The sequence below is a fragment of the Notamacropus eugenii genome, chromosome 2 (assembly GCF_028372415.1).
Source record: "Notamacropus eugenii isolate mMacEug1 chromosome 2, mMacEug1.pri_v2, whole genome shotgun sequence".
Classification (NCBI taxonomy): domain Eukaryota; kingdom Metazoa; phylum Chordata; class Mammalia; order Diprotodontia; family Macropodidae; genus Notamacropus; species Notamacropus eugenii.
Genome location: NC_092873.1, coordinates 145,102,006 through 145,127,132, shown reverse-complemented (window position 1 = coordinate 145,127,132; position 25,127 = coordinate 145,102,006). Strand labels below are relative to the sequence as shown.

Here is a 25,127-nt window from a genome sequence, read left to right as displayed (position 1 = left end):
CCGGAAAGATCGCCAGGGGCCTTCTAGTCTTCATGTCTGTGAAAGGATTGCCAAGTTCGGATTAGTTTGGGAGTCATTTAACAATTTAAAAAGGAAAAATACGGAGCAAATTTGAAGCGTCTGATTTTTCAATCTAGTCCAAGCCCCTCCTTTTACCGAGGAGGCCTAGACAGGTAAAGTGGCTCTTCCGAGGTTACATAAATAAGTAAGAAACAAAGCTAAGACACGGACTCAGGTCCAGTGACTGCAAAGCTAAAGTGCATTTTGGGGATTTTGTGCCTGCCTTGGGAAGCCGGGGCCCTGGAAGGCTGACATTATTCATCATCAATTTGCCGAGGCTAGGCTACAGGTGTTGGTTGCTTCTAATGAATATGTAATTTTTTTCTGTACCATTTAGCGCTGAACTTTCAGTAGATCTTTCTAATAACTGATTATTTTTGGTTTTATATTTATAAAGACATTTTTAATTCTAATAATTTTTCTAGTGCTTCATCTGTTTTTAACATACTTTAGGTTAGAAAAGAAAGACTGGTTTGATGTGGTTTTTGTTTTTATATATTTTAATGAAAAGACATTTTTAATTCTAAACGTTTTTTCTGTTGCTTTATCTGTTTTAAATTCTTAATTTACTTTTTAAAAGAAGCATGTTGCCATTTTTTTTTCTGTTCAGTAAACTTGTTGAAAGTCAATTTTCCTTATTTCAACTAAAGACAAGGTTGTAAATAAATTTATTAGGGAAAGCATTTTAGCTGAGTAGAGGTTGTCTGATTCTTCGTGTTACAGTTAAATAAATTGTATTGGATTTGCAATGCATCAAACAGGGTAATAAAAAGTTAGTTTGTTGTAGTTTTGGCATTCTGTCTTTTTTCTTGTGCTCCTTCTTGTATCTGTATTTTCTCATATTTTTTTCTTCCGTTTCCAATAGGATAAATATAGTCACTTTAAGGGGCTTCATAATGTAGTTAGTTGCAGGGAAAGGCAGTGTGGTGCAGGTGACCGACCTCAGAGTCAGGAAGGACCTGACTTAAAGTCTTAATTCTGATACAGACTGGCTTTGTAACCTGGGAGAAGTCACTCTTGTCATTACTCTGGACAAATCTCTCATGCTATACGTTTAAGGATGACTACTACCCTGCATGCTTCAAGGAAGTTTCCTCATTGGAGAGGTTTCCTATACAGAAGAAATCACAGATTCAGTCTTCAAGGAGCACAGTGACCTGTGTTTGAGTTCTGGCACTGCTAGTAACTTAGCTTTGTGGATTTTGTTGGGCATGTCACTCCCCTCTGGGAGTCAGTTTCTTTGTCTGTAGAAATGATGGCATTAAACTAGATGGTTTCTAAGAGAATTTTTCAGCTGCACACTGTTTGGTTCTACAACATTTTATTAATATGCTTTCTTCTCTTCAGGCTCTTCGCCATATTCCCCAGAGGACCCTAAATGTTGCCCCAGTAAGGCAGTTTAAAAACAAAGTTCCAGAAAAACAAAAGCTATTCCAGGTATTTCTTTTATTGTACTAGAGAATGTTTAATGATTACATTTTTAACGATATTGTTTAGTTTGCATAGCAATAATAACCTGCCATTTACATGATGCTTTTAAGATTTACTAATCACTTTGCATATATTGCATATATTCAAATAGTACCCTCCGTTTTTGGTTAAAAATTGGATTCTTTTTTTAAAGAAGCTTGGGGGCAGTGGTAGGGAGGGAAGAATGATAGTGTAAGAAAATTTACCAAGCAGCAAAAATGATCAGACTATCTTTTGGTAAAAAAATTTGTTCTTGGTGGAATTTAAATGCTAAAATCTCTCTCAGGTAACTGTGATCTTTTTTGAATTGGAGATGACTCACTCCTGGATGTATGAATAAGTATTATTTTCAGTTAACTTTGCTAAATAAAGAGAAAGAGTGGATAGAGACTTGGATTCAGAATACCCTGCCATCAAAAACTAGCTTTTTAGTTATGTGACCTTTGGCAATTTATTTAAGCTCTCTGAATCTAACTTTTCTCACCTATAAAATTGGGATACTTCATAACTCTGAGGATCAAATGAAAATAATATATGTAGTCCAGAACTTGAAAGCTGTTAAGGAATGTTAAGAGGTCTCCTGAACTTGTATTTTTGAGTTGTCATATTTTCCAGAAACAGTTTTTTGTTTTTATATTTTTTAATAAAAGGACATTTTAATTATAACAATTTTTTCTGTTACTTTATTTTAATTTGCTAATTTACTTTTTAAAAGAAGCACGTTTGTCTGTTTTTTCTGTTTGGTAAACTTTTGATGAAAGTCAGTTTTCCTTATTTCAGCTTAATACAAGATTGCACATAAATGTGATATAGGGAAAAGTTAAATAGGATGTAGGAAGTTGTGAATGCGTCAAGGAAGAAGCCCATGGAGGTTGGGGGGACTGATATAATGTATTGTTTGCATCCCAAGCTAGAATCCCTGTGTGTCGTTGGGAATCGAGACAGGCACTAGTTAGTCTGCACTAGATTTAGAAATTAATTGTGCAGCTTGGATCCTTGGTCTAGAATTTTCATGATTCTGGAAGATTCCTAGGTTCCTAGTGTAGATTAGAAGTTCACAAGAGAAAAGAATGCCGTTTTTGCCATCCCCTTGTTGCTCCCCTTTGGGAGCGTTTTTGTCCTATTCCCACCTTTAGTGCACCTTTCCCCCTCCCTTGCCATTGTCATTTGTGTTTTCCTCCCCCTTTGTCCTACTGTCATGAATATGTAAACTTCTGTATGGATCCAGAACTCTGTGTTCCAGGTGCATATTCATTTCTCTTGTAGTTTTCACATAAGTTTCATGAAATTGTGATTGCTTTTTGACATAGCTATGAAACACAATATATTTGTGAGTTGTTATAAAATTATTTTATTATATAACTTTCTGATAGTTAATAAAAATTGTAAACAGTATTTTACGTATGTGTACTCTTAACATTGACATCTGTTTTAAAGTTATTAAACAAATAAGTTTTTTGTAGAAAAAAATGTTCTAATAGATGTGTCTAATATTTAATTTTATTAGTATTTAATGATACCACTTTTATGGGAACAAAATTGTGAAGTCTTGTACATTTTCTTCCAAAAAATGTTTCAGTGTGCTGTCTTTTGTTAACTCTCAAATTGATTTCAAGTAGAGGAAAACATTTAGTTTTCTGTTTTATTTTAAATAGACACCTCAAACAGGAATTCCAGGTCTTGAATAAATTATTAGGTACATTTATGTACTTATTGGTATACTAACTGTTGGTAGTGAAAATATTTAATTCAGTTTAGGAAGCTACTTTATTGGCTTGTATATTGCTGACTTAATCTTTTGAATATTAGCAAGTTTTTTGTGAAACTGTTAATAACTTTTTTTTAAATCTAGGAGGATGATAGCATTCCAGTGCATCTAAAAGGTGGGGCAGGAGATGCCCTGCTGTATAGAGCCACCATGTTGTTTACAGCTCTTGGTAAGAAATTTTGAAGTCTTAGAAATGTTCACAAAGGATTGAGAAAATTTCTAAGAATTTATGTAATTAGTGTCTGAGATCACATTGATAGAAACACACCAAGATCCTTTAAAAATTAAAAAAAAAAAATTTTAAATAGATGAAATTTGATCTACACATATTAGATGTTTTTCTGCCTTCCTGAGTATTTTGACCAAGGGAGCTCACAGAACCATACCATTCCAACCTCTGTCAGTTTCTGTGGAATACGAAGAGGAATGATAGTAGATGTGAGACTGACCTTGGTCCACATTATTCACTAATTGTCCACTGTAGATTGGTATAGAAATTGTGCAGAGACAGACGTATACATATGATTTACTTTGCCGTTAGTATGTCTTGTTTTTTTCTGTTCGTTTTTGGATTGATACTTTTGCAAAACTTGATCAAGTTTGAGAGTACGGTGGAGTCACAGTGTATTTGGGAGTTAGAATATACATATGTAAAAGTAATGTTTTTCAGAATTTGTCTCATTTCCTGTCTTTCACTCCAGGGCATGTGCGAATTGGTCAGAAAAATGGACACCACTATTTAAATTATTTTCTCTTTTTTTCACTTTGTCTCAACCTTTCCAACCCCCAGATATTGTGATGTGTAATGAATAAATAGGTCAGCAGAGTTGGAGCCAGGAATACATTCAAATCCCACTTTAAGATACTTTAATTTTGTGATCCAGGATGCCTCAGTTTCTTCATTTGCAAAATGGTGGGGGATGGGGAATTGGACTCCATGACTTGCCTTCTAGCTCTGTGATCCTATAGATAAGACTCAACTGAAAACTACAATCAGTGGACGAAATGCCATTTATGGGCAAAGGCAGAATCTAGGAGTTGACATTTGGGCTTTTTAGTTTAAATGGAGCGTTTGTGTTTTGATAGTTGTGTTGAGAGTTATTATCAATGAGCATTAGTAATTAGCTAGTATTTTTGATGAGTTTTTATAGAAAGGCTGCTTTGCAATAGAAAGACCTAAGTTTATGTCCCATCTTTGATAACCTACTATGTGATCCTGGGCACCTCATTTAATCTCTCAATCCCTGTGGCAACTCCCTAAGATTGCAAGTCGCAGAAAAATTACTAAAGCTGCATTGGTAGAGAAAATTTCCTTTTTGGAAATTCCCTATATTAATGGAATCACACTCTTAACGTCCCCTTCACCTCCCCGCCCCCCCCCCCCCCCCCCGGCCAAAAAAACCCCAAAACAACCCGGACTTTTAAATTAGATTCCTTTTTAAGTTGCTGTTCTTTGTTCTTTGAGTTTATTATGGTGTTGCATTTCAGGAATTGCTCTCATTAGAATACTGCTTTTCCAGCTTGTTATCAGCAGTCATCAAGTTTTCTTGAGGTTTCTGTAATGCTAATGGAGAAAATTTCAGACATATTAATTATGAAAATACTAGTTACCCCATGTATATTCACATCTGTTGGCATTTTTATTAACTATTGAAAACTGTTGATATAAGTAAACTCTCTTTGAGGTTTCTATTTATACACTTAAATTTTGGAACATTTCCTCTAACTTATCGTCTTTATTTATCCTCATTCTAGGAACAGTTTATGCCCTTTACCAGCTTGGCGTGGCTTCATTTCCCAAGAAGCAGAATTAATTCAAGTTAACCTCCATGGGAATCAGTTGATTCAACTTCATGCAACTTTCTAGGGAACAATCTGTGATAACTAGCTGAGTTCATTTTGGGGATCAATATTTATTGAACTGTACTAACTGCAATTAATAAAGCAGTTTTACCCTGCTCTGCCTAATTCTTTAATTTTTGGGGGAAATTTAGTCAGTATTTTTGTTTGTTTGTTTGTTTGTTTTTTTACAATAGCTTTCTTATCAGTATTTCAGTGAACCATGGGAGAGGCAGTTTGGTGTATTATCTAGACACCTAGGTTCAAGTCCAGCCTCTGATCCTGAGCTTAATTTTCTAAGATTATAAATACCTGCAATGGGAGAGGGTGTTTCCTTATACTGATAAATGCATGTTTCTCTGTCTCTTTGTCCCACTCCCTCAAAAACAAACAGAAAAGTGAACAATTATATTCTTTTGAAATTCATTAATATAATTGAATTGATTTCAGGAATTATTAAATATAGGAAGAGTTGTCAACTGGCTGTAAAGAGATGCCAAATGTCAGCTGCAGCTTTGATGGGAAAAAAAATCAAGTGTCTGAATTCCAAATAACACAACAGGTTTCATATTCTTAATTTATCTCAGGACCAACAGATAAATAAGAAAATTAAAGCCTTTTTTAAGAACTTTCAAAGAATTAAAGAGCTAGTACAATCATGTCTGGCCTCCTATTTTATTCAAGATCTTCAGAGAAAGTTCTTTGTTATGTGGTTCTTAAGTTTTTTTCATACTAAAAGTTCAAGCTGTCCTTGTGCAGACAATCTGTCTTTTCCGTCTATTGAACTTGAGTATGTCCATGCTGAAAACAGATGATCAAAAAGTCACAGAGGTTATGCAACCACTAACTCTAAAAATATCAAAAAGCTCACATGATCTCACAACCACACTTAACTTTTTTTATATATATTTATTTTTAGTTTCCAACAATCATTTCCACAAAATTTTTGAGTTCCAGATTTTCTCCCCATCTCTCCCCTCCCCCATCCCCAAACACTATGCATTCTATTATCCCTTCTCCCAGTCTCTCCTCCCTTCTAACACCCTTCCTTTCCCTTATCCTCGTCTTCTTTTTTGTCTTGTAGGGCAAGATAGATTTCTATACCCCATTACCTGTATTTCTTATTTCCCAGTTGTATGCAAAAACAGTTCTCAACATCTGTTCCTAAAACTTTGAGTTCCAACTTCTCTCCCTTCCTCCCCACCCATCCCCACTGAGAAGGTAAGCAATTCAGTACAGGCTATAGATGTGTAGTTTTGCAAACGACTTAAGTAATAGTCATGTTGTGTAGGATTAACTATTTCCCTCCATCCTTTCCTGCCCCCATTTATTCTATTTTCTCTTTTGATCTTGTCCCTCCCCAAAAATGTTTACTTCTAATTGCTCCCTCCTCCCATTTGCCCTCCCATCATCCCCCCCACCCTGCTTATCCTCTTCTCTCCTATGTCCCTGTAGTGTAAGATAGATTTTCATTCCAAATTGAGTGAGCATGTTATTCCTTCCTTAAGCTAAATGTGATGAGAGTAAGCTTCACTTTTCCCCCTCTCACCTCGCCCCTTTTCCACTCCATTGAAAAAGCTTTTTCTTGCCTCTTTTATGAGATATAATTTACTCCATTCCATTTCTCCCTTTCACCTCCCAAGATACTACTCACCCCTTTATTTTTTTAGATATGATCCTTTCCCATTCAACTCACCCTGTGCTCTCTGTGTGTGTATGTGTGTATATAATCCCTCCAACTACCCAAATACTGAGAAAAGTTTCAAGAGTTACAAATATTGTCTTTCCATGTAGGAATGGAAACAGTTCAATTTTAGTAAGTCCCTTAGGATTTCTCTTTGCTGTTTATCTTTTCATGCTTCTCTTGATTCTTGTGTTTGAAAGTCAGATTTTCTATTCAGTTCTGGTCTTTTCATCAACAATGCTTGGAAGTGTTCTATTTCATTGAATGACCATTTTTTTCCCCTGAAGTACTGTACTCAGTTTTGGTGGGTAGGTGATTCTTGGTTTTTATCCTAGTTCCTTTGACTTCTGGAATATCATATTCCAAGCACTGTGATCCCTTAATGTTGAAGCTGCTAGATCTTGTGTTATCCTGATTGTATTTCCACAATGCTCATTGTTTCTTTCCAGCTGCTTGCAATATTTTCACCTTGACCTGGGAACTCTGGAATTTGGCTACAATATTCCTAGGAGTTTCTCTTTTTGGATCTTTCAGGAGCTGACTGATGGATTCCTTCAATATTTATTTTGCCTTCTGGTTCTAGAATCTCAGGGCAGTTTTCCTTGATAATTTCATGAAAGATGATGTCTAGGCTCTTTTTTTGATCATGGCTTTCAGGTAGTCCCATAATTTTTAAATTGTCTCTCCTGGATCTATTTTCCAAGTCAGTTGTTTTTCCAATGAGGTATTTCACGTTATTTTCCATTTTTTCCTTCTTGGTTTTGTTTTGTGATTTCTTGGTTTCTCATAAAGTCATTAGCATCCATCTGTTCCATTCTAATTTTGAAAGAACTATTTTCTTCAGTGAGCTTTTGGACCTCCTTTTCCATTTGGCTAATTCTGCTTTTGAAAGCATTCTTCTCCTCATTGGCTTTTTGAACCTCTTTTGCCAATTGAGTTAGCCTATTTTTAAAGGTGTTATTTTCTTCAGCATTTTTGTGCGTCTCCTTTAGCAAGGTGTTGACTTGCTTTTCATGATTTTCTTGCATCCCATTTCTCTTCCCAATTTTTCCTCCACCTCTCTTACTTGATTTTCAAAATCCTTTTTGAGCTCATCATGGCCTGAGACTATTGCATATTTGTTTTGGAAGCCTCGATGGTAAGCGTTGTTCTTCCTCATATGAAAGGATGGAAGGAAATACCTGTTCACCAAGAAAGTAACCTTCTGTGGTCTTATTTTTTTTCTTGGGCTTTTTCCCAGCCAGTTACTTGACTTTTGAGTCCTTTTTCAAGAGGAAGGTATGCCCTAGGGACCTGTAAGTTCTCAGTTCCTCCAAGGTGGCACAATCAAGGGAGAGGAGTTTACTTCTCTCTTGGCCTGTGCTCTGATCTGGGAGCTACCAAATCTTTTCTGCCCAGAATCTGCAAGCAGAATTCCCTTTCCAGAGCCTCCACCAGCTCCACTGCCAGCCAGCACTCTTCCTCACCCCTCAGACCGCCACACAGGACTGAGACTGAGATCAGCAGCTCAATTCCCCCAGGGGCTTTAGGCCGAGGGCTCCAAAAATGGATGCTGTTGCTGCTGCCATGGCCACCACCTGGGGCCAGGGCTACGGGAGGACTCTGCTCCCTTCCCACCCAGGAAAAAAAACTTTCTCACTGACCTTTGAAGTGTCTTTGCCATTTGTGGGTAGAAGCATCTGGGAATTCTGCCCCTGAGGCCTGTTCAGTCCTGTCCAAGGCTGTGCTGGGCTCTGTCAGCTCTGGGCACTCTGTGCGATAAACCTTTCCTGTCGGCCTTCCAGGCTACCTTGGGCTGTAAATCTCTTTCACTCTGTCTTTTTGTGGCTTTTGCTGCTCTAGAATTTGTTTAGAGTCATTTTTTACAGGTATTTTATGGGTTGTGTGGGAAGAGCTAGAGTATGTGCATCTTTCTACTCCACCATGTTGGCTCTGCCCCTCCTCCATTTAACTCTTAAGAAATAAAAACAAAATAAAACCCAAGAGTTAACAGTGGTCATATCCAAAACACTTTCTTTATTCCTCTGGAGGAGGGAAACTAGTTGGAGACTTGCTTTAGTGTACAATTCTTAATACATACTCTACATATGCATCGGCGATACTATGTATACATGTAATGATCTGTAGTCTGACAATGAGGGGTAACAGCAATGAGTGAGACAAATTGGATTCATAGCTGCACATCATAACTAGAACATGGTTTCTGCATGTCCCTGTCTGAGCTTAGAGACCACCTGGTGCTGGTATGAAACAGTTCTGGGATTTTGCTGTGACTGAGTTCATACAGAGGGTGAGCACAAAGGATTGTTGTAATGCCAACAGGGCCTTAGCTCTGGAAAACAGGGTGTCCTAATGTTACAAAGAAGAGTGGTCTTGGCATGAAGTTCCTGACAACTGATTGACAAGGATACTTGATTGGGGGATTTCTCCTTGGGTATGGATTCCGAAGCTAAAGTGCTCTTTTCAGGTTGTATAACTGCCTTGGAAAGCCAAGAGACTTCAATACTGGTGCTTTAGTATTATCAGTTTGTCAAGTATATGCTGCTGATGCTGGTTGCTTCCAGTGATTACGTAGTTTTTCAGCACTATCTAGGTTTGAACTTTCAGTAGTAACTGATATAGTTGATGTTTTCATATTTTTAATGAGAAGACAACGTTCTAACAAAAATTTGTTTCTAATGTTGCATCTGTTTAAACTTCTTAATGCACTTTAAAAAAGGCTCTTGGAATTTTAGAGATATAGCTTCTTACATTTCCTATATCTTTATGTTCTGTCATGGAGAGAGACAGCATTTTAGCAAAATGGTACCTTATCCTTTTGTAAATCCACTCAGTCTGAGGTAGGCTTCCTTTTTATTAAGCTTGATTCTTGTTTTCCTGATTCTATCAATTCTAGGAGCTTCCCTCATCTAAATTTCCTTCCCTTTCAGTTCCATTTCCTTCACACATTACCTTATGGGGAGAGGGGGAAAAGATGGGGAACTAAACAACAAAAAAAACCCAACAAGCAAACCCCCCCCCCAAAAAAACCCACCTGATATATGAAGATAACTATTGTTTTTCAATAAGAAATTTTGAAGATGAAGAATTAAGAGAATTTGTATGAATTTGTACAATGAAATAAAAAGGACCAAAAATGATGCAGTGAGTAGAGCACTGGACTTGAAATCAGGAAGACTCTTCCTGAGTTAAAATCTGGCCTCAGACACTTACCATCTGTGTGATCCTGGGCATGTCACTTGACCCTGTGTGCCTCAGCTCCTCATCTGTAAAATGAGCTGGAGAAGAAAACAGCAAACCATCCCAGTATTTCTACCACGAATATTCCAAATGGGGCATGGAGTTAGACATGATTGAAACAACTGAACAACAAAAAAGAAGAACACATGCAATGACCACCATAATATAAATGAAAAGACCATTAAAGGCAAGTCAAATTCTTGAGTATACAAAATAACAATAATGAGCCCTAGAAGTGAGAGAGACATACATTTCTTCTCTGTGTGGAGGTAGGCACTACTGTAGCAAAATGTGTTCTTTGCCAGATATAATCATTGGTTGTTTTGCTTTCCTTTTGTCAATAAGGAAATGTTAAAGCTTAAGGTGGGAGGTTTTCCCAGAAATTTATCATGTAAAAATATTTTCAATAAAGCTTCTTTTTGGAAAAACTTAGGAAGGACAGTGGAAAAATTATGAAGTTTTGCCTCATAAAACAGTGAGAAATTGAGGATGAGGAAAAAAGTTTAAAGAATTCTTGGCGAAAGACCCAGTTAAGGAAAATCCTTATGAGGGGATTATTTAGGGATGAGACTGGAAGCACAATGAAAAGACAAAAGGCGGAAAGGATTGCAAAGACGAAAGCACCACATTTTGAACTCAGTATCATAGTTCTGGATGTGCTTATGGAGAAAATGAAAATGGCACTGAGGAGGATTAAAGTAAGAGTAGCTGGACTAGACCAAATAAATACAGAGGACATCCATGGTGGAGGCAATGTATCTGAGGGCATTTAGGGATTGATTCTTAAAGTATTTAAGGGAGTGGAAGGTTCCAGAGGCATGGGGGAAAAAAACAAGATCTTGTTACTTCTTCCATACCTGCCCCCTGCTCTGTCCCACCACACCCCCCAAAAAGGTGACTAAGAAAATGATAATTACTGATCTTTGTACTGGAATATGCTGGAGCCTTCTCATATTGGATTGTTAAATTTTCAAGGTGAACATTTACACATCAGAAAGCAGCAAATTGTGGCTTGATTTATTGTTTTATCGACTCTAGACAAACTGAAGGAGAAAGTGTTAAAGTGTCTCAGAGCTGGCAGTTAAACATTTGCTAGCTCACCTTGCCTATATACCTACTTTCTCGTTTATGTAAACATTTTATGAGGATACAGATTCACTGAAGGCATCTTTGATGACAGTATTAGAAAAGAACAATCAAGGCAAGCTTTTGCAAGTGATATTCCATAGTAAGACCGCATCTTTCTAGTCACAACTGAGTGCAAGAGTCCATTGTGCATTGAAATAAAGAGGACTGAAAGAACATTATACACAATAACTACAATCATATTGATGAAAATATCATTAAAAGCAAGCCAAACTCTTGATTATTGGGAATATCAATAATGGTTCCATAGAATTGAGAGACATATACCTTTCCTCTGCATAGATGTTGGGGATCACTAAGGCAAAATGTTGAATATGTAAAACACATTTGATTGGGTTAGGGAAAATACAGTACTATCTAAAAGACTCATTTAGAATGAGGTTTTCAGAGTATTTCAGAGTTAGACAAGATTTTTTGAAAGAGGACAATGGAGGTAATCTTGTTCAGTGACTTTTTGATTAATATTAAGCAAGACATAAAACAGGAATGTGTGTTCTGTAAAAGGCATTCATCACTTTTGGAGTTAGATATAGTGGAGAGTATAGAGCAGGGATTCATAACCTGGAGTCTGTAAACTTAAAATTTTTTCTTTGTCACTATATATTTCAATATAAATGGTTTCCTGTGTTCACAACACAAAAATGGTTGAGCTATCTTGCTAAAAAGTGAGGTCCTCAAAATGCTCCTGTTTGTGGATGACATTGTGCTGATTTCATCAAATCCCAGAATTGTGTAGAGTCTCTTAAATGAGATCCATAACCACTCTAAAGAGTTTGGTTTAACTAAATACACAGAGAAAATCCATCAGGTGAAGAATACCTGTTGTCCCAATTATGATCTTTCATTCATTTAAAAGACATTTTTTAAAGGTAGGCAGGGCAGGTTTATTATTTATTCCCATTTTACAGATGAAACAAGCTTAGGAGCAAGTGACTTGTTCAATGTCACACAACTGGTAAGTGGACTGGAGCAGGGTTAAAGCCAGGTTTCCTGCTCTGATTCCAGTCCAAAACTTTTTTCCTTTGCAGCACTTCATCACCTGTTTTTCTCTTTTCCCAAATAAATTCCTGGAAACAAGGATTTATCCTTCTTGGGAAGAGGCACTATTTGAAGCCAGAGATTGAGCATTTGAGAGCCAGGCGGGATAGAGATGCCTGGCTGTGTCCTGGCTGCCTGGCTAACCTTGACCTTCCTATTATCAGTTGTTGTCTCATCAAAATCTACTCCCAACTTGAAGGAGATCTCAGTGTTCCTGAAAGTGCACTGAGTCTTGAAAATGATGCTGTCCCTGCTGATCTCGATGATGATGTTGGTAGGCTTGGTCATGCTGGCCATCTGACTTGTGGAAGCCAACACCAATGGATTTCATGTAGTCATTGAAGTTCTTCCTGTCAATCAACTTCCAGGTGCCGATGAAAGCATCTGTCATGCTAGGCTACAGGAGGTGAGGCTGGGCTGGGCTGGGGATGCTCTGTGAGGCACGGGGTCTGGATCCTGCTGGGCTGCTCAAAGCTGAGCTGCATGAAACTGATGGGCTGGGCTGGGCTGCTTAAGTCACAGGCAGGCGGATGGGGGAGAAGAGAAGGAATGCAGAAAGGTTCCGAGCTCTTTAAAAGACATTTATTAAATGCCTACTATGTGCTGGGCACTGTAATAAACACTGGATATACAAAAAGAGGCAAAAATCAGTCCCTGTCCTTAAAGAACTTAAAGTCTAATGGGAGAGGCAACAACATGCAAACAAATACATACAAAACAAAGTATATATGGGATAACTAGGAAATAATTGAAAGAGAAAATCACTGCAATTAAGGGGTTAGAGAAGGCTTCTTGTAGAAGGTGAGATTTTAGTTGGAACTTAAAGGAAGCCAGGGAGATCAGTAGTCTAAGCAGAGGATGAAGAGCTTTCCAGGCGTGGGGGACAGTCAGAGAAAATGCCAAGAGCTGAGAGATGTTCATAGATCAGCATGTTGGGGAAAAAGGTGTAAGAAGACTGAAAAGGCAGGAGGGGCTAGGTTTTGAAGGCCTTTGAATGTCAAAAAGGGCATTTTGTATTTGTTCTTGGAGGCACTAGGAAGTCACTGGAGTTTATCAAGTAGAAGAGGTAACATGATCAGACTTGCATTTTAGGAAAATCACTTCAGTGACTGCATAGAGAATGGATTGGAGTGAGGAGATTTGAGGCAGGCAGACCCAGCAGAAGGCTATTGCAATAATCCAAGTTTGATGTGGTAAGGGCCTGCACTAGATTGGTGACTGTCAGAGGAGAGAAGGGGACCTATTAGAGAGATTTTGCAAAGTTTATCTGCACTGATATTGCATAATAATTAATAACAATATACACATATTGTAGTTCAGTGCATTAGAGACTTAGGGAACAATATTAGGTGAGGTCTAAAGAGGAAGGTGTGTCTCAGGGTCAAGGGAGGCTTTGAGTTGGGTTTTAAAGGATTGGGGAAGAGGGAAGGAAGGCATTAGGGACTATGCAAGAAGATGCAAATAAATGTAAGAAGCTTGGCAAGTACACAGTTTGTGATTGGTGGAAAGGGCCGTCGAGTTGGGCTAGAACCTATGGAGTGGAACAATAGTGAAGCTGGAAAGCTGAAGTGGTATTTTGTAGGGCCTTAAGAACTCTATAGGGAGTTCCAACTTTATTCAGTAGGCAGTGGTGGGGAGTCATTGAAGATTTTTTGAGTAGAGATATGAACATAGATGGAAGGGCCTAGAGTGAAGAAATGTAGAAATGGGGGAACAGACTTTCAAAGGCATCATTTGGTACTTATAATTGCAGTTTTGGGTTACCAGATGTCACTTGTAGCATTTTTACCCAGAGATTGTACTACAAGCACTCTGTCTCAAATCCATGAATCCTGTGATGACTTCAGGAAGCCCTAGTGCATTTCTGAAGTGTTTTTGGTTCCTGACAGCCCCCACAGAAAAAGAACTATGTCCTGTGCAGTCAAGGTTCCAGTTTGGAGTTAAGAGAAGGGAACAAGGCTTCTGATAATTTCCCTTGGAAGTCCTAAATCACTGGAATTCTTAGGTATTCTAGATCCTGAATTGGTCTAGATACCCTAGAACTGCCTTACTATTTTAGGAGTCCTCTTGGACAAATTTAGTCAAGTCTATACTCCTTTAATCATTTCAACAAGATTTTATCAAGTGCCTGCTATATGCAAGACAGTATATTGGGCAATGAGGTTATAAAGACAAAACACAGTTTGCACTGTCTTTCCCCAAACTGGTCCAGTGGTGCATCATTTAGATCCATTCTAGAGAATCTGAGAAGGATCAGCATTAGTCTCAGACTTACGGGTCCCATATTTTCCCCCAGGGTCTAACTAATGGGTCTCATATAGCAAAGGATAGAATCAATAAATATTCTCCTAGATTTATTGCTTTTTTAGTCTAATTAATAAGGGTGACTACTCAATGTTGACCTTTGCATTCATGTTTCTGGGTAAAGTCTTTATAGATGGCTTAGCAACTGGGTTACCCTCCTTACCTAGTTCTTGCTATCTCTTCTGGGAGGTTGGAGTTGTGGATAGAGTAGGCTTTGCCAGCAAAGTTTACTCAACTTATTCTTCCCATACCCTAGATCAAGCAGCAGGTTTCTACCTTTCCCTTTCATTCCTTTTCTGAAAACTATTTAATTATTTCTAGCTAATGGCAAAGTTCACTGCTGTACAAACCCCATTTTTGCTATCATCTATTTGGGTTTGATGAGAAACAGGAAGAAAGCAGGAACTGTATTTTGCTTTCATGAAAGTGACTGGGGTGATCAGTTTCTCCTACCTATAGAATTTATATACAGTAAAAATAACTGTGCTCTCTTTAACATGAAACTAAAAGCTTCACATACACTTACAAGTCCATGGATTGCTTTAATTCAGCAACATACCAAGGCCATGTGGGGGAATTATAACTTTCCCTCTGCTTCTAAAGCCATGTATCAGATTAGGAGGGGAGAAGACAACCGGGAAAGAATATTTATAACAAGTATCTCTGATAAAGGCCTCATTTCTAAAATATATAGAGAACTGAGTAAAATTTACAATACAAGTCATTTCCTAATTGATAAACGATCAGAAGATATGAACAGGCAATTTACAGAGGAAGCAGTTAAAGCTGTCTATAGTCATATGGAAAAAATGCTCTAAATCACTATTGGTTAGAGAGATGCAAATCGAAAAACTCTGAGGTACCACATCATACCTATCAGATGACAAAAAAGGAAGATGATAAATTTGGAGAAGATGTGGGAGAGTTGGAACACTAATTCATTGTTGGTGGAGCTGTGAGCTGATCCAACCATTCTGGAGAGCAATTTGGAACTATGCCCAAAGGGCTACAAAAGATGTGCATACCCTTTGACCCAGCAATATCACTTCTAGGACTGTATCCCAAAGAGATCATAAAAGGGGAAAAAGGTCCCACATGTTCAAAAATATTTATAGCAGCTCTCTGTGATGGCCAAAAACTGGAAATCAAGGGGATGCCCATCAATTGGGGAATGGCTGAACAAGTTGTGGTACATGAATGTAGTGGAATACTATTGTGCTATGAAAAATGATGAGCAGGCAGACTTCAGAGAGGCCTGGAAAGACTTATATGAACTGATGCTGAGTGAAGTGGGCAGAGCCAGGAGAACATTATGCATAGTAACACCCAGTGTTAAAGGACTATTTTTGATAGACTTAGCCCTTCACAGCAATGCAAGGACCTAAAACATTTTCAAAGGACTCATGAAGCAAAATGCCATTCACATTCAGAGAAAGAACTATGGAATCGAATGCAGAATGAAGCAGAATATTTTCTCCTTTGTTATGTTTTGGTTTTCTCATGGTTTCTCCTATTCATTATAATTCTTCTATATAACATAACTAATGTGAAAATGTGTTTAATAGGAATATATGTGTAGAGCCTATATCAGATTGCATGCTGCCTTGGGGAGAGAATGGAGAGGGTGGGAGAGAAAATTTAAAACTTATGGAAGTGAATGTTGAGAACTAATAAATTCACTAATAAAAAAAGAATGTAAAAAAATAAAGCTATGCTGTATTAGGGCATTATAATTAGTTGAAAAGTCAAAGAGACAGCTGATCTGGCTTTTGGTTTGTCTTATAAGCTTATCACACATAGCTAAAGATCAAATATAGTTCCTTAGAGAAATACAAGTGCTGTTAGTGGAACCTTTAAAGTTATACTCTTGGGCAAATCCCTAATCACTTTATCCTAGTGAAGACTTTGCTCAGTGATTATGGAGGGCTATAGCATTATTTTTCTCATGTGTACCAGTGAAGTGGCAGAGTAGGCACTGCCAGCATTCACTAGTCAGTTTCACTAGGCTGCAATTTCTAAATCTAGTCCCTAAGCCCTCAGATGTGATAGAGGACAGCAGAATTATTCTAGACCAAACTTTGCATTGTAAAGTCCTAGAGTGCTCAGGGTTGAGCCCTAGCTCTTCCACCAGCCTGTTCATGGTGAAGAGGTAAGGTCTTGTTGTGTGTCATCTGTGGTCAAACTGTTTTTGGTTCGGGAGGCTTGGCTATGACTACTTTCTGTAGCTACTTAAATCTATTATAGCAGAACTTTGAACTCTCTCCCAGGCTTGTCACTGCTCAGATGCTAGCCAGAGCACATCTTAGTGACCTCACAATGGAAACTTTCCATGTGGGAAAAGAAGAGTAATCTGATCAATAGCAGATGTTCTTTATCAGTCAACTCCCCCAGCTACTTCATTTTTTTAGACTTTCTAACTGCTGGCCATCACATCTATAGTCAAACCTTGCATTGCCTATAGTGAAATGTACCCATCTTTATTTCTTCATTTCTTTTCATCACCAATGGACCTAGATATGTGCAGCTGTGCCTTTCCCCTCTGTTAAGAGATAGTTTTGCAGTTGCAAATTTATTAAAAGGGGAATTTAATTTTCTCCAAGAGGATTTCGAATAACTTATCTAGCTAATTAGGAAAATAATTTCAAAGCAGGAAACTGTTCCCAGAGTAAAGTAGAAGGGAAACAACACAACTCAAGAACATTGTTGAAGAATCTGAACCAAAGAAAGAGATTAAACTGTAAATTGGAAAGGGTCTTGTAAAGCACATAGGAAATGTACTGTTAAGACTAAAGGAAGAGTAATACAGAAATGTAGAAATTATCCCACTGAGGCTATCCAAGATTTAGTGTTTGGAATGACTTTCTGAAAACCTGGCTGTAGATGTGAGGGTTATTGCAAAAGACAAATGTGTCATGTCATTTGGAAAAAGACAAATTTAACTGTGTGTCCCATCCAGCCTTATAAAAGGTGAACTCTTTTTTGAATTCTGAGATTATGTCAGATACTGCTGACCTGTTGTGGGAGGCATGTTGTCATCTTCTCTAGGGTGGGGTTGGGGTTCTAAAACTATTTTTAGACAATTAAGTAGATTGTTTGTCTTGTGCTTTGAATCCCACTTGTGTGGGCTGATGTCCTTGTTTGGGAGGCTTGAGATCTCTTTCCAGTCCATTTTTTCTTGAGATAATCTTTTGTACTGAAACATTTCATAGACATGAATGCCAGGATGCTATTTACAGATCGGTTTTTCTTAAAACTACAGAATTTTCAATGGGCAATCTATTTCTACAGTGGGCAAGACCACTGGTCACTTTCTTACTGTATTTTCTTGGCTGTTTTGTTCATTTCTCCACCTCCTGTCTGGTCAATTATTAAAACTAAAAAGGACTTTAAAAATTTAGTTGAGCAATTTTGGAGAGAACTTAGATGGAGTGAGTCTGTATCCATGATTTTGCCAGTATAAGGAGGTCCACTGTGAGCAAACTGTCTTTATCTCAGTCCTCTACAACCATATTCTCTTCTATAGACTGGATAACCTGCTGGATGCTGTAGAGGAATTTCTGCCCTGACTTTCCTTCCTTCCTCCTCCTCCTCTCTACCCCCAAATCGAGGACTGCCTTTCCTGACTATTATCTTGGGAAAGTCTTAGGTATCATGCTTCACTTCACTCTTTAATCTGCCATCTCTTCCACAACATCAACAAAAACCTTGACACCTTGCAGGGACCTTATTTCTTCCTCTTCCCCATTCAGGTCTGCAGCCAGAAACCATGATCAAATCAACTCTGTTATTGTTCCTAGACTAGATGTGTCAGTCTAGTCCTTTATGGCCCCATTCACCATCCCTGTTGCTTTCTGACCAAAGTGTTCTTCTGTGGCAACCATTTCCCTATTCACATTGTCTCTCCCATTAGAGTTGACAGAAAGGACTATCTTTGTTTTTGTAATTGTATTCTGTGCTTGGCACAATGCTTGGTACGTGATAAATCTTTTAGTAAATGCTTTGTCATTTATTCATTCATTCACTCCATTCAACTAACTCAAATCTAAACTTCATTTTTAGTCAAGTTGCCTTGGAACTAAGAATTTAGGTGACTTGCCCAGGGTCAAGCAGGAAGTATGTATCAGAGTGAGACTTGAACCCAAGACATCCTGACTCTGAGATAGGCTCTCTATTCCCTGCACCTCTCCTAGCTTATAGTATAATTGGAATTAATAAATAAATTGATTTCCTAGGATGCAGCTGAGGTATCCAGGAACATATATGGATGATTATATGCAGAAACATACTTAGCAAAGCCATTAAACATTAATCTTAAATAAAAATTCATACAGTTATAAGGATGATTAATATCAATAGCTAACAGGGTCATGACCAATAATTTCTATTCAGGGTGCAAGAATAGCATTTCCTATTTTATAGGATCAAAAATTTAGAGTTGGAAGGGATCTTGGAGGTCATTGAGTCCCATATTTTCATTTTACAGCTGAGGAAACTGAGGCTCAAGGAATTTAAGTTACTTGCCTAGGATCACACAGCTTATAAGTATCTTAGATCTGAATGGAGTCCAGTGCTCTAGACACTGCCTCTTGCTTCCCTTTTGTCCATGAAGGAGTTCACATCAGTATGAAAAGCAACAAAATGCTTTCCTTTTTAGTCTGGAAGGAAGAAAAAGAAAATAAGACGTGCGTGAGACATCTCAAAGAGGCAACACTGTCTATCAGTTTTCCATACAAGTGTTGAAAGCTGCATTCAATTTCCCAGTCAACCAATAAGCACTTAATAAGTACCTCCTATGTACTAGGCCCTGTGCTGGGTGCTGAGGGATACAAAGATAGTGAAGTTAGCAATCTCTCCTTTCAGAGAAAGATAAGAACATGTAAATTCAAAAAAAAGCCCTTATAACAAATGTAGTCAAGCAAAATGAATTCCCACATTGGCCATTCCATATATATGTATATGTATATATATAATGTATATGTACACACAGACACACACATGTAAATGTGTATACATATATGTATATATGTGTATCTGTGTATACATATGCATGCATACACACATATATGTCTCAGTCTGTACTCTGAGTCTATCACCTCTGTGTGAATGGGTGGATAGCATGTTTGTTTCATCATGAGTCTTCAAGATGTGAGTTATTGCACTTATCGGAATTCTTAAGTCTTTCAGAGTTTGTTTTTTTTTTAAAACATTGTGGTCATTGTGCAGATTGTTCTGATTACGTTTACTTCACTCTGCATCCGTTCATACAAGTCTTCCCAGATTTCTGTGAAACCATCTCCTTCATTATTTCTTACAGTACAGTGGTATTCCATCATATACCTATGCTGTGAATAATATAGGCTTGGGGTGGCAGAGTGTAGCTGGTTGGTGTAGTGGATAGAGTACTGTGCCTGCAGTCAGGAACACTCTTCCTGAGTTCAAATCTGACCTCAGACACTTAATGCTGTGTGATCCTGGGTAAGTCATTTAACCCTGCTCACCTCAGTTCTTCATTTGTAAAACGAACTGGAAAAGGAAATGGCAAACTACTCCAATATCTTTGCCAAGAAAGTCCCAAATGGGGTCACAAAAAGTAGGGCATGACTCAACAACAAATAGGTTAGAGGAGCTGTAGCTCAGCATTAATTCTTGAAATTGTGAAGGGTCTAGTGGATTATGAGTCAACAATCTGACATGATGGACAAACTCATAAAATCATCTGCTTGTAAGGGTATTGATAGGGGTATTGTATTCAGAGCAAAGAAGATAATACCATAGTATTGTAATATTCTTGCCTTAATTCAACCACATCTGGAGTGAAGGCCCTGAGATAATGCCAATGAGGGTTAGTTGAAGGAAATGGAAAAGTTTAGCCCAGAAAAGAGGACTGTGGGCAGCCATAATAGCTATTAAATGGGCTATTGTGTAGCAAAGGGATTATACTTGTTCACCTTGAACCCACAGAACAGAATGAGGAGACAAGAACTGGGAACATTGTAGTTCCACTGCAAAGAAAAACTTTTTAACAATTAGAGTTGCCCCAAAATAGAATGTGTTGCCTTTGGAGATAATGGATTTACTTTCACTAGAATTCTTCAATTAAAGTCTTTTTGACCATTTGTCTGGGATGTTCTAAAGGAGATCATTTCAAACCTGAGATTTTGTTACCTTATTATGATCAGTGCTGGGTGTCACATTTTAGGAAGGACATCAATTGGCTGGACTTTGTCTAAAGGATGACTAGTGTAGCAATGAGATTTGAGACCATGGTATAAGGAAATGGGAATCATTAGCTTGAGAAAAAGGAGACTTAAAGGAGGTATGATAGCTGCCTTCAAAGATTTAAAGAGAAGGATTTAAATTTGTTTTGATTGGCCACAAAGGGTGGAATATAAGTGATGGGGAGCTGTTTCAAAAGTAGGTGATTAATAAATGTTTGTTGGATTGGACATCATAGAAAAGCAGATTTCAGCTCTCTATAAAGAAAACCATCCTAATAATTAGAACTGTCCAGAAGTAGAATAGACTGACTCATCAAGTAGTGAGTTCCCCATTACTGGAAGTCTTCAAGTAGAGACCATATGATGAATTGTGCAGAATATTTTAGAAGGGATCCCTCTTCAAGTATGGATTGGATTAGGTGACCTAGATAGCCTTTTGAACGCTGAGATTCTGTGCTTTGAATACCAGGAATTTCTGCTCCTTGAGACATTTAGGTATTTTGTGATTAGACAAGTTGCATGTATTCTACTGAGGGTCCAAAACCTATAGTAGATAGTAAAACAACTACTCCCATAAGTGGTGACATAATTATCTTCATTCTTTCTTTGGAGAAGAGAAGAGTGCAACTTTCAAATAGAATTATGGAATCTTAGATTTTGGTCATATAGCCATGGTCATATAGATTAATGGTCAGATAGTACAACCCACACCTGAACACAAATTCCTCTGTCACATAGTACAAGTGGTCAAGTAGCTTTATTTAAAGATTTCCAGTGAGGGAGAACACACTAAAACCTAAGGTAACTTACAGAAGAAGGTTAAAAAGGGTTTGGGATGGAGGGATAAAGGTATGGAGAGGGAGGGAGATAACCTGTGGCGAAGTGTATTGACAATGCATTTTTGCTTATTGTTAATGGTAATTTTGTTTCTTAATCTTTCACATCTACTAATAGGTCTATGTGACCTGCTTAAGTAACATAGAAGCCTGAGTCACACTTGTCTGTGATTTTGTTTAAGAGAAGCCTGCTTGTGATTTGTTTAAGGAAGCTGGTTTGTGAGAAGCCTAGCAGGTGGAAGGCTTGGGGATGGTAGTGCCCTCTGCATTGTTATTGTGTATGGATTTCTTTATTGCTGTGACAGATTTGGTTTTCTGGTTTGGGGTTCAACTTTCCAGTGTCTGAATAAATGTTCTGGTTCTGTTTTCCATGTAGAGAATCTGTTGTATTTTGCAATTCAGAACTGTGCTGGCATATTCATGGCTCCAGTAGGCACTATGAATATAATGTTGGCCCTACAAGAAGTCAAAGGACACCAAAATGAGTACATCATGGTGGGACATGAGGAAATGTCTGTCTTGTCCAGAGGAGCAGAGAGTACTAATGAGGGATGATCAACAAGACTGAAAGGATCTTCCAAAAATGATGAGCTGCTCTGCTTCTTTTGAACATTATGCTTTCCCCCAGAAGAAGTTCATCACCAGAAATATCATGGAGATTTCTTCAACTCTTGTAATCAACACCTCTTCAGTATCCTTAGTTGTCTCTCTCCTCTAATTAGAAGGCTGGAAGGTAAAAGGAAAAAACACTTCCCAAAGTCTCCTTTTCTAGAGAACTCAGATTTTTCAACTCTTCATTTCCCACCGGTTACTTTGCTCTGTTTCCACCATGAACAACATGGTCCTTCATCAGAGAGTGTCTGGCACCACCACTGGTGGGAATGAGGGGAGGGGGACCCTTTTCCTTTTGGGTATTGTCTTCTCAAATTAGGTTATGAGGTCCTTAAGGGCAGGCCCTATATTTCTTATTCTTGTTTCCCTGGCACTTAGCACTTCCTGGAATATAGTATGTGCTTAATAAATGCTTATTGACTATTGACTTAATCATGATGAGTTCACACATGTCTGATGCTTTATATGTACTATCTCATTTAATTCTCATAACAATTTTTTGTTATTGTTATTCAGTTTCGTCCAATTCTTAGTGACCCTATTTGGGGTTTTCTTGGCAAAGATACTGGAGTGATTTGCCATTTCCTTATACAGCTTATTTTATAAATGAGGAAGTGAGGTAAACAGGGTTAAGTGGTTTGCCTAGACTCAAACAACTACACTGGGCTTGAACTCAGAAAGATGAGTTTTCTTGATTTCAGGTCCAGGGCTCTATCCACTGTGCCACGCAGCTGCCTCTCTTAAAACAATATCCTTTAGTATTTTATGGGTGAGGAAACACAGCCTGTAAGCAGTTAGGTGACTTGCCTGAGGTCACCAAAGTAGTAAGCAGTACCTGACCCCTAGTGCAATTTGCTTTCCACAAGTATTTGAGACAAGATTTGAACCCAGTTACTTAGGATTCCAAGCTCAGCATGTTATCCTTTATACCACAGCTTTTTTCCTTAAATATGTTAACCTGGATAAAGAGGAAGATTTGAGCCAAGTCTAGAAGAGTCCTGACTTGCCAAAAACCAATCAAATTGAACTTTGTATCTTGGAATGTGGGAAGTTATGCCAGGGTCCTTTGAATTTTAATGGCCTTGGAAAGTTATATGTCTATAGAGACGGTAAAAGGATTTGGAAAGTAGCATTTAAAATGCACTGGAGTTGGGAGGATGGGAGCATCTCCCTCCCTTTTCCTCCCCACTCTCCCCCCAAATCTTACAATAGTCTGAGAAAGATAAAATGATTTTTCTGGGAAGTTGATTATGAGTTGGTCTGAATGCAAGGGTGACAGTAACCATCTAGCAAGGAAGAAAACTTAATATGAATGCCTAATAGCTGATGTTATTTGTGAAAGAAGGAGCCAGGGACAGTTGAGTAATGTGTTTGCTTGATAGTAAATGGAACAAAGTTAAAGGAGAAGAGGGTAAATTCGTAATCTTGGCCAGCTAGGTGTAGTTCTTGGATTTCTATCTTCAGTTTTCAGCTATTAAGGTATTATTACACACAGTAAGTATGGAATCAGACTTATTATAAGTATTATATATATATTTATTATATTAACATATATTAAAGTATTATAAATAAGGTTTCATACTTATTATCCAGGGCAAGTCACCTGATCTCTCTGAGTCTCATTTTTTCCATAGTTATAAAAAAATGAATGCTAGGGATGATATTATTTATCGTACTTAACAAAAAGCATTGTTTCAAGGAGTGTGTATTTTAAAGTGCTTTATAAATACTCAAAAAGGCATTGGCATTGGCAGTTGAGTGGTACAATGGATAAAGTGATGAACCTGGCAGACAGAAAAACCTGAGTTCAAATTCAGCCTGACAGTAGCTTGTGTAACCTTGGGCAAATCACTTAACTTGTTTGTTTTAATTTACTCAATTACACCTAGATGGCACAATGAATATAGAGTGCCAGGCCTGGCGTTAGGAAGACCAGAGTTCAAATCCAGCTTTAGACACTTACTTCCTGTGTGACTCTAGGAAAGTCATGTAATCCTGTTTATCTCAGTTCCTCATCTGTAAAATGATCTCCACTATATTTGCCAAGAAAATCCCAAATGAGGTCACAGAGGTGAACATGACCAAACAACAACAAAAATGGGGTTTAAAAACAACACCTACCTTGCAGTGTTACTGTAAGATGATCAAAAGAGGTAAGATTTGTAAAGTGTTTAGAGCCATGCCTGGTACATAGTAGGCGCAACATAAAAGCTCATCCCCTTTCCATCTACCCCCAACAGAGTAACTCACTACAATGTTTTAAGAAATCTTAAAGTGCTATAGAAATGTAACCTGTAGCCCCACATGATAATGAATAGAATACTACACTTAAACTACACAGGAACAGCTGGTTTCAAATCCTACCTTAGACACTGTGTTACCTTGTGCAAGCCATTTATCTTCCCTGTGCTTCAGTTTCCTCATTTCTAAAATCAAGGGGTTGGATTTATGGTTTGTAAATTCCATACTAGCTGTAAGTCAATGATCCTATGATCCATGCTCTTGGATTTACATGGATTAGAATTAAACTTGGAGGTTACCCCAATAATCATACCTCTCCTTGGCTCATTATGCCCCCATCCAGAGTTTAAATCTGTGAATATTGCTTCTGTCTAGGTTTGCACAGATGTGGGTAACATGAATCACAGATACTGCACAAGCAAATATAACATATAACAAGCATATATAATATATAAAAATATATTTAGTAGGCACAGGGTAAATTTTATTCTATCCTACAGAAGATGCAGCAAACACAAAGGACTCATGGGAAGTTATAAGCAATGCAGGAAACACAGGTTCCACAATAGCCTGCAAATGTATTACCTCCTACCCCCCATAAGTCTAATTTCCTCCCTAGGTTCTCAAGTCCTGTAAACTAATAAATAACATAACTCTGGAATTTGGACTCT

General features: G+C 37.9%; 2 protein-coding genes across 2 annotated transcripts in view; both read left to right on the top strand.

Annotated features, from left to right (window-relative positions):
* TMEM30A (transmembrane protein 30A) overlaps positions 1-1,487 on the top strand; it is a 66,682-nt gene extending 65,195 nt beyond the window's left edge. The window contains exon 8 of the mRNA XM_072642626.1: positions 1,408-1,487. The gene's annotated coding sequence lies outside the window, so the exon portion shown is untranslated. The remainder of the gene's footprint in view (positions 1-1,407) is intronic.
* COX7A2 (cytochrome c oxidase subunit 7A2) lies at positions 1,375-5,256 on the top strand. Its single transcript, XM_072642627.1, has 3 exons — positions 1,375-1,497; positions 3,383-3,467; positions 5,054-5,256. The coding sequence occupies exons 1-3, from the start codon at positions 1,390-1,392 to the stop codon at positions 5,110-5,112; spliced, it is 252 nt and encodes an 83-aa protein (XP_072498728.1). The 5' UTR covers positions 1,375-1,389; the 3' UTR covers positions 5,113-5,256.
* Positions 5,257-25,127: the final 19,871 nt, after the last annotated feature.